The 10,470-nt window shown below is 39.4% G+C and overlaps 1 protein-coding gene across 1 annotated transcript in view; it reads left to right on the forward strand.

Moving 5' to 3' along the window:
- Positions 1-10,470, forward strand: part of GPAM (glycerol-3-phosphate acyltransferase, mitochondrial) — a 61,574-nt gene that overhangs the window by 21,192 nt on the left and 29,912 nt on the right. The window contains exons 2-3 of the mRNA XM_012663881.1: positions 8,447-8,546; positions 9,828-9,958. Of these exons, the coding sequence (XP_012519335.1) occupies positions 9,857-9,958 (102 nt within the window). The 5' untranslated portion in view covers positions 8,447-8,546; positions 9,828-9,856. The remainder of the gene's footprint in view (positions 1-8,446; positions 8,547-9,827; positions 9,959-10,470) is intronic.

Below are 10,470 nucleotides of genomic sequence, written 5' to 3' on the forward strand. Positions count from 1 at the left end.
TAGGCTGGGCCCGCTTTTCTCAGTGCGTTCTGCTTTTTCTGAAAGAAGGCAGAATATTCATTATTTATTGCTCTGAATTGTTCAACTTTGAATTATGATTCCATAAGCCAATATCCATGTGATGGGTAACGCAATTAGCAGTCCAAGTGTGGGGTGCAGTTATAGACATTTCCAGCCAGCACCACCCTTACTATTTCTGATCAGCCTTTGATGTCTCTTATTTGAAGCTTAATCTATTGATTAACATCCTGACGAAGCAGGTTTCAGTCAAAATGAAGTCCTTATTATTCCACAAATGTGGTAAGAGAGAGTCAGGGGAGTTCCATTTTCTTCTGGCCTAAGGTCCTTTCTAAAAGGCAGAGGCTAAGGTCACTTCCACTGCCATCCGTCAGCATGAAACAGAGGCAGGGACTATTTCTAGACTCACTCTCTCTTTTATTTTATTTTTCATATATTTGAGCAATGAGATCCACGCTCAAAATTAAATATGAAACAGGAATGCATTTACCCGAGAGTAACAAGAGACAAGATTCTAGTGGCTTACGTAGGTAGAGATTTGGCAAATCCCGAAGTTGTGGTTGGGTTTGGACATTAAATTGCACAGCAAATGGGGAAAAAGGTGAAAAAGAAATGGTGCCAGCTGTCTGTTCCCTTTTACTAGGAAAAAAAGCTTCTTCGGAAATCTTCAAGTTTGCCTTTCACTTAGTTTGCATTGCCCAGAACTGGGTCATGTGACATCTTGGCTGCAGGGACAGTTGCAATATTAGGGAACAAGATTATCATAATTGGCTTAGATACCTTGATTCATTCTCTTCTTAAGAGTTGGACAAGAGATCACCCTGAACAAAATCAGAGGGAGGGAATAGGTATAGGGACAGGCAGATCTCAGTGACTGCCCCAGATCAACCAGAATTGGGGAAGTGAATTCTGGAAGCCACAGATCAATGAACTTGATGCTGATTTTTGAAGCTTTTTGGAAACAGCGATTAAACAGGAGTATTGTAAGTATTCTAGACTGTAAGCTTGAAGGGAGGAGGAATTGTGCTGTCTTGTTCAATGCTGTATCTACAGCAGGGTGCCTGGCATGAAGCAGATGTTTTATAAATATTTGCTGCATAAATGAATAAACAGAAGGAGCCTAAAGAAAAGTAGATGATCAGAGCAGCTCGGCTCCAGTAAGAGTAAATCATACCAAACTATTTCCTTGAAAAGTTTTTACTAGAATGATTGTTATATTTTAGATCAGGGGATGGCATTGATACTTTATCATTCATTGAATTTGGTAAGTCGGAAGACAATGTCCTCACAACAGCAGAGAAATGCTATTAATATTACACATAGGTGGGTCTGTAGCAACTTGAACAAATGCACCCAAGTAAGTTTTGATCAATGAATCTGGATCAGTCTGAAGGGAAGCCCTTGTGAGCAGGAAGCATGAGTTATTGGTGAGAATATGGGGTTTAGTGTGAGAAAGGTTTAAGTTTAAATCCCTTTCTGCTACCTTCTATTTGGATGATTTTGGCAATGTATTTAATTTCTCTGAGCCTCATTTTTCTTTTCTGCAAATTGAAGATCGTAATATCTTGCAGGATCATCAGGGGGATGAGCCATGTAAAAATGTTAGCAGGTACACCAATAGGTAGAATGGCAAAAGAAAGAGTTAAAATTGGAAAATGGACAAACAAAGCAAAATGCAATGTGCACAGAGGCAGTGATTCATTCTTCTCTCAGAGCTGGGCAAGTGATCCCTATCTATTCCCTCCCTGAACAAAATTGGAGGGAAAAGGTATCTAGGCCCTATCTAATAATAGAGCTAGAGAAGGAAGAGCTTGTCTGTGGGTACAATGAGTGGGACCAGCTTTCTGTAGGATCTAATCAGACTCCCCTTGTGAAGGTAGGGGACCTGACATCTTGAAATGCCATACTGAAAACAAAAGGCAACTAGTCTGAGCAATGAGAAGGCTGGATTACTATATATGCAGAATTTGTAGTGAAGCTACTTTTCTCATTCCTGACATTGGCAATATGTGCCCTCTCTCTCTTTTTTCCTCATCAATCTGGCTGCAGGTTTATCCACTTTATTGATCTTCTCAAAGAATCCAATTTCAGTTTCAGTGATTTTCTTTATTATTTTTCTGTTTTTAAAATTTTGTTTTCATTGATTTCTGCCCTTTATTATTTCCTGTTTTTGTTTTGCTTACGTTGGTTTTAATTTGTTCTTCTTCCTTAAGGCTGAAGGTGAGATCCCTGATGTGAGACCTTTCTTCTTTTCTGATATAGGTGTTTTGGTGCTATAAATTTCTCTCCAAGTACTGCTCCAGTTGCATTCCTCAAATTATGATATGTTGTGTTTTCATTATTGTTCAGTTTAAAGTACCTTCTAATTTTCATTTTTATTTCTCGTTTACACCATGGTTTTTTAGAAGTGTGTTAGTTTCCAAATATTTAAAGATTTTTCTAGGAACCTTTAAGTTAGTGACTTCTAATTTCCACTGTGGTCAGAGTATATGTTTTATATGATTTGGATCCTTATAAATGCATTGACTTGTTTTATAATCCGGAATATGGTCTATTTTGGCAAATGTTGTGTGTGCACTTGAAAAGAATGTGTATTCTCCCGTTATTGGGTGGAGTGTTCTGTCAATATCAGTTAGGGCAAGTTGATTGATAGTATTATACAAGCTTTGTACGTTTTTACTGATTTTCTACCTACTTGTTCCATCAGTTATTGACAAAGGAGCCTTGAAATTGCTGCCAAAACTGTAGATTTTTATATTTCTTCCTGCAATTCTGTCAGTTTTTTATTAATATATTTTGAAACTGTATTGGATGCATAAAGGTTTAGAACTGTTTTGTCCTCTTGATGGATTGACCTCTTTATTATTATGAAATGATCTCTATATTTCTGGTAATATTCTTTGTATTGCAATCTACTTTGTGTAATGCGAATACAGCCACCTATGTTTCTTTTGATTAACATTTGCATAGCATTCTGTTTTCCAACCTTTTAGCTTTTCTTTAAAGTGGGTTTTTTCGTAGGTGGCATGTAGTTGGCTCTTTCTTTTCTCTCCAATCTGACAATCTTTGCCTTTTAATTAGGGTGATTACTTATATGGTTCGGTTTAAGTCTACCATCTTGCTATGTATTTTCTCTCTTTTTTTTTTTTTTTTTGAGACAGAGTCTTGCTCTGTCACCCCGGGTAGAGGTAGAGTGCAGTGGCATCACCACAGCTCACTGCAACCTCAAACTCCTAGGCTCAAGGGATCCTCCTGCCTCAGCCTCCCCAGTAGCTGGGACTATAGGCACAAGCCACCACACCGGCTAAATTTTCTATTTTTAGTAGAGACAGGGTCTCACTCTTCTTCAGGCTGGTCTTGAACTCCTGACCTCAAGTGATCTTCCTGCCTCGTCCTCCCAGAGTGCTAGGATTACATGTGTGAGCCACCATGCCCAGCCACTGTGTATTTTCTCTTTAGTCCATCTATTCTTTCCTTTTTTTCCTCATTTAATTCCTTCTTTTCGACTCATTAAGCTTTTTTTAAATGACTCTACTTAATCTTCTTTGTTGATGTATTAACTATAACTCTTTGTTTTGCTTTTATAATAATTGCTTTAGAAGTAAAAGTATACATCTTTAACTTATTACAGTTTACCTTCAAGTATTATTACACCACTTTATGCTTAGTAGAAGAATCTTGCAACAGAATACTTCTCCCTGGACTTTGTGCTGTTGTTGTCATACATTTTATTTCTACATGTTATAAACTCCATAAAATATTGTTTCTGTTTTTGCATTCAGCAATCAATTATCTTTTACAAAGGTTTTTAAAAATAAGAAAAAAATTGTTTACCTATATATTTGTGGTTTCTTAAGCTCTTAATTCCATTGTGCTGATTCAGACTTCCATCTGGTAGCATTTTCCTTTTGCCTGAAGGACTTTTAACATTTCGTAAAATGTCAGTCTGCTGGTGATGAAGTCTTTCAGTGTTTATGTGTCAGAACCATGTCTTTATTTTGTCTTGTTTTGAAATACATATACACATATACATATATATAAGAATCCTAGATTGCCAGTTTTTTCATTCAGTACTTTAAGATGCTGCTCCGCCATCTTCTGGTTTACATATTTCAGATGAGAAGTCTGCTGTCATTCTTATCTTTGTTCCTTTTACAGTAATGTCTTTTTTTTCCCCTTTGACAGCTTTTGAAATTTTCTTTTTATCACTGGTTTTAGGCATTTTGATTCTGATGCTCCTTGGTATAGTTTTCTTCATGTTTCTACTTAGTCTGTTGAGCTTTTTTGATTTGTATGTTTATAGTTTTTATCAAATTTGGAAAGTTTCCATCCACTATTTCTTCCAATATATTTTTTTCTGTCCCCCTGATCTGTTCTCACCTCAGATTTCTCCTTCTTTTCAATAACTCCAATTGCAGGTGTACCAGATTCACTGGTACTCTGTTCATTTTTATTTTTAGTCTTTTTCTTCCAGCAGTGTTTCATTTTGGATAGTTTCTATCTCAATATTTTCAAGTTCTTTACTTTTTTTTAAGTAATATTTAATTTGCTATTAATCCTATGTACATGTGTGTTAAATATCTTAGACAATGGTTTTATAATCTCTAGATGTTTGGTTTGGACTTTTTTTTAAAGATTTTTCACATCTCTATTTAACATGCTCAATCTTTCTTCTATTTTTTGAACACATTAAATATAGTTATAATTACTTTCTTAATGTCCTTATTCTCTAATTTTATCATCTCTATTATTTCTAGGATTCTTTCAATTGATTGAAAGAAATCAATCTACAGATGGATTTTTTTCCTCCTTACTTTCCTGTTTCTTTCTGCATGTCTGACAATATTGATTGGATACCAGACACTGTAAATTTCACCTTGATGGGTGCTGGATATTTTTGGTTTCTTATAAATATTCTTGTGCTTTTTTCTGGGACACTTTGTTCTTAAAACAGTGTAGTCCTTTTAGGGATGGCTTTTAAGATTTGTTAGGTTAAGACCAGAGTAGCATTTACCCTAGGGCTAATTTTGCTCTGCTACTGTGGCAAGGCCATTTGAGTTATGAATTATGAGGTTTTCCAGTCTGGGGACCAGGATCAGACACTATTCCTGGTGCTGTGTGATCACTGGGTACCTTTCCACTCTGCCTTGTGGGAACAGGAATAATTCCCTGCCCTGTGCAAGCTTTTGTTATTGTTCTCTCTTATCTTTATATGTGGTTCTTCCTTAGCCTTGGGTAGCTTACTCACACACATGAAGACTGGAGTGAGATCTGCAGATTTCCATAGCTCCTTCTTTCCCTGTGTAGCTTTCTCCTCTCTGGTATTCTATTCCAGCTCCAACTTCTTTGGCCTCCCTGGTCTCCCAGTTCTATTAATATCTCCTCAATTCAGGGAGTCTGACTAGCTCTTCCTGGATTCCCCCTCTTAGTCCTGCAGCCTGACAACTCTTTCTAGGTTGCAAACTGAGGTAATGATAGTGCTCACTTCTTTTGGTTTTACTTTCTCATGGACCACTGTCCAGCACTGCTACACAATGTCTAATGTTTTAGAGCCATTTTTTGCCCATTTGTTTTTGTTTTTAGTTTTAGTCAGGGGAGTAAATTCAGTCCTGTTGCTCCACCTTAGCTGGCTAGATTGGATTACCATAAATTATTGTGGTTCTGTTGATAAAACAGATTGTCAAGGGTGTCACCTGTTTCCAAAACAACTCTAATTAAGTAACCTGAAACAGGTGGCATTGTAATCCACATCTCCTGCAATCAATGGGCGTTACAGAAGAATTGCCTACAAATGAACTTAATGTAAGACAATGGAATATTTCCCTCTAGTTTACATTTTAAAATTCCTGTGATATGCTCTAGTTCATTTGTTGTTACTTTCTCTTTAGCTGTGACTTCAAACCCTTAGACCTTCACCCCTGTTTTTTTTCCTTTGTCTGGGGCCAATCTGTACAATTGGATTGTTTCAAAAGAGGAGAACATTTGCATTTTGGGATGGATTTATAAACAGAAGTAGAAAATTCAAGAGAAAGAATTCTTGTTTTTCTTATTGTTTCTCACCTTCACCAAGTATTTACTGAGTGCTTACTACAATAAGACACTGTGGTGTTAACTAAGAGACTGAGACAAGTGACGGACATGATGAGTGTGTAAACTTGTAGAAGACTGACACAATTGAGAAAGACCCAAGGTGTGGTACCATAGCAAATCTGTGTGATTTCACAGGAGAGTGTGATTATCAAGGGACAGAGAGATTAGGGGAGGCTTGGAGAACTATTTCAGGACAGAACTACATAATATCAGGGAGTACCACAGCAGAATTAGGAGGACGAGTGCCCATGTCTTGTCTGGAGACAACCAGAGAAGTAAGGGTCTCCTGCTGGAGAAGAGTGGAAATAGTAGAGGCCTCTCTGCGGACGCTGTACATGCCAGACACAAGCATTTGGCCTATGAAGGTTTTCGTTGGGGTGGATGTGCACGAAGATTTGTTTTAAATAGGGGATTAGGGTTAGAATGTGCAGAAGGGACAAGGACTGGTGACAGAGGCTTGAGGGCAGAGGCTATGTCTTAGTCATATCTGTGTTCCCAAATCCTAGTTCATACTTAATGCTTGTTGCTTGAATGCACATAAAAGGTTATCGTTTTCCTTCTAAATTGCTAATGCTCTTGATAACCACTGGCCTTGTCAATGGCAGGACAAATATTGTGACAGAATTTCTAAAGGCCCCGCGTTATTTTGTTTGAAGGGCTAAAGCCAGACAACTTTAGCCCACCTTCAAGCCCTTTTGGACTGCTTCAAGCCTTTTTTTTTTTAATTTTAATTTTTTAAATCGTAAATTGAAAAATCATAGTTGTACATATTTAGGGGTACCAACTGATATTGTGATTTATGAATACAACGTGGAATAATCAAATCAAGCTAATTAACATATCCACCGCAGTGGTGGGAACATTTGAAATGTACTCTTAGCAATTTTGAAATGCACAATACATTTTTATACTATAGTCACGATGCTGTACAATATATTTCAAAGAAAACAAACTCCCTTATTTCTCCTGTCTAACTGAGGCTTTGTATCCTCCAATCCCTATTTGCTTCTCTTTTCATTACTCATTTTCCTCCTTAAAGGACAGGCATTCAGCCATTGTTACAGAAATTACACAACCTGCCCATTTGCAATCCCTGTCTCGTCCGTCCTTAATAGATTCTGCAGAGTCTTAAAAATCTAATAAAAAGACAGCCCCCACGCACACTCCCAACAGAGCCTGGCAGAGATACGAGCTCCCAGATAAAGTGAGCTGGCACAATGCAGATTTAGGTACACACCTACTCTCAAACGTGCATCGCTTGCCCCAGGCGGCGCAGCCATTTGTTTAGGCGCTCACATACCATCCTTAGCCGCCTCCCCCCGAAACTCTCGTGTACACACTCTGGGTCCACGCACGTGGCACAAGGCCACGAGGCCAGCACCACGCGCCCGCCCCTGCCCCCGGAGTGGCTCCGGGGCTGCCCCGGCACGTCACTCCCGCACGCCGGCTGCGTCATCAGGGCGCGCCATTGCAGCAGGCGCGGACCGGGGCTTGAAGTGCCGGCAGCAGCCGCAGCCCAAGCCGGAGCTGCAGGGGTGCGAGCTGCAAGGGCGGGTGTGGGCTGCGGGAGGCTGCTCCGGCCGGGAGCGCCGGGACAGGTGCGTGGACCGGGCGCGACTCCTGCAAGTTGCTGGGGCCATCGTGTTCCCCTTTTCCCCCTCCCCGAGCTCGGGGGTTGCCCCTGAGTAATGGACCGGGCTCGTGCAGGGGTCGGGGTTGGGATTGTTCTCTCCGGGGGAGATCAGGCTGCCCGCATGGGTTCCTCTGGGGAGGACGGAGCCCTTATGGACTCAGTTCTCTAAGCACCTGACGGTGCCGAGGCGCCACCAGCCAGCCCGCCCAGGTGCATGGGGGGTTATTGAGACAGCAGGTGTGCTCTGAGAGCAGCCCGTGCTGGGGATAATCCAATGACAGCAGCCACCATTGATTGGACTGAGCACTCACTGTGTGTCACACATTGTGCTAGACGCTTTGTATTTATAATTCAGTCCTCCCCAGCAACCCAGCGGATAAGAGCTATCATGTGATGCTCATTTTTCAGATGGGGAAAGTGAGGCATAAAAGTTCACTAGTTTGTAAAAAGACATGGTAAGCAGTGGAGGATTTAAATCTCAAAGCTGGCCCTCCTGGCTCTGTCCCTTTCGGGTCCCACAGTCCGCTACCCTCAGCTGGTGCTGCCTGGTGCCTTCGGGAATCTTTCTTTCTTTCTTTTTAAAAAGAACACTTCTTGACCTTGGGCAAACTCTGTGGGGAGGGAGGAGGAGCAAAACGTGGACTTCGTATTGGCACGAGTTCTCTTTTTCCTCTTCTCATCCCCTCATCCCCTTCGTTTTCTCAGGCGGCAGCGGGCTCCCCCTGTTGTATGGACATTCTACACCCGAAACTGACAGCTGAGGGCTGAAGTTTTATCTGGTAACACGGAAGAACTTTCATCCCAGGTGCATTGCTTTGCTATTCTCTCCTCTGGCCTTTATGTTAGATTGTTACTAATGTGAAATTGTTAAGGACTTACGTAGTTATGCTTAGGGTAGCAGGTACTGCAGGAAACCCATAGGGGGTTGTAAAGAAATCACAACATACCTTCCAAGGTATGGACATGACCTTTCAGGATTTTAAAGGAATAATTTAAGGCCAAGTGAGAAATAGCCAAAAGCAAAAATAATTTGAGACTAGAGATTATGTTAGAAAGTTTTTATATTTTAGATTAATATCTATTATAGGAGTTCACTCGTATTTTCCCTTAGAGTAGAAAATTATTATTATTATTATTATTATTATTATTTTTTGAGACACAGCCTAGCTCTGTTGCCCGGGCTAGTAATGCCGTGACGTCAGCCTAGCTCACAGCAACCTCAAACTCCTGGGTTCAAGCGATGTTCTTGCCTCAGCCTCCCGAGTAGCTGGGACTACAGGCGCTCGCCATCACGCTCAGCTAATTCTTCTATTTTTTGGTAGAGACAAGATCTCTCGCTCTTGCTCAGGCCGGTCTCAGCTACTGAGCTCCAGTGATCCTCCCGCCTCAGCCTCCCAGAGCACTAGGATACAGGTGTGAACCACCACATCCGGCCTGAAAAAGGCTTATTGAAAAGGATGAAAACAAAACAGATATTTTAAAGTAGTGTACTTTTTCTTTTAGAGCATTGTAGATGTTTTAAAAGTGCAAATATCATTTAGGGCATCACAAGAAAATTAAGAGCTTAATTCAGTTTAAGTGTGAAACTTTAGAGGGACCCCGATTGCCTTTGTCAATTTTACATTGCATAAGTATGTATGAGCAAATATTTCCAGTATATAATTTAAAAAATTATCTATGTGTATGCTTCCATATAGCATATATTTCATTAAATGCATGCCTTCATTTTCAAACTGTTCAATTGTTAACAAAATATCTGAAATAAACTCTTATTTACACTTGCAAATGACTATAGCCATTTTGTTTGGAAAGTCTAAGGATACAAATGCATTCTTACATATTTAGGAAGTCTTAGGATACAAATGTTGGTTTCTTTGTTTTTTTGTGTTTTTCCATCAAGGCAGCCTGAGTTCATATAAACACATCAAAGCCACTTCTTGTACTGTGACTCAACGGGGTAGAGGTCTACCAGTAGGTTCCTTTGATATTCCATTATCGAGCAAAATAATGTACAAGTCAGAATTTTAAGTTTTGGTATTTACTCTTTGGATTTCTCGTGAACTGAAATGGCATATATTTTTTATAGCACATGATTTGAGAGTTACACTTTGTGACATGGATGAATCTGCACTGAACCTTGGCATGATAGATGTTTCTTATCTGCCAAATTCATCAGAATACAGTGTTGGTCGATGTAAGCACACAAGTGAGGAATGGGTAAGTTTAAGATAAGTGTTAAAAGCATTCAACTTAAAAATATTCATTTCAGTGTTGTTTATGAAGGTGGAAATGCTGGCAGCAACGTAATACCAAGTAGAGGTTAATAGCTACAGAAACTGCCTCTGTTAGAAAGTCTGTTTATTAAGTGTAATAATATTTTTAAACATTTTATGGTATTTTAATTGGGAAGAAAAAAATTGGGTAGAAAATATAGTTACAGTGATTATGTTAAAAAGCAAAGACATGTTTGCATAGGAAAAAAACCCTAGTAGTTGTTTTGGGTGGTGTAAGAGATTGTTTTTTTCCTCTTAGTATCCATTTCCCGTAATTAAAGAGCATGAATTTTATAATGGAACTAAACTTTTAAAAAATTAAAATAGGAAATTATAGTATAAATTCGATCAAAATAACATGCATTTTTCTTGTGTTGTTTTCCCTGTTTCAATATAACATGGCATGTTTCAAATGTTAAACTGTACAGAAGTAAATTGTGTAATAAAATGTTTGTA

Source organism: Propithecus coquereli, unplaced genomic scaffold, assembly GCF_000956105.1.
Source record: "Propithecus coquereli isolate 6110/MARCELLA unplaced genomic scaffold, Pcoq_1.0 Scaffold84, whole genome shotgun sequence".
NCBI classification, from domain to species: Eukaryota; Metazoa; Chordata; class Mammalia; order Primates; family Indriidae; genus Propithecus; species Propithecus coquereli.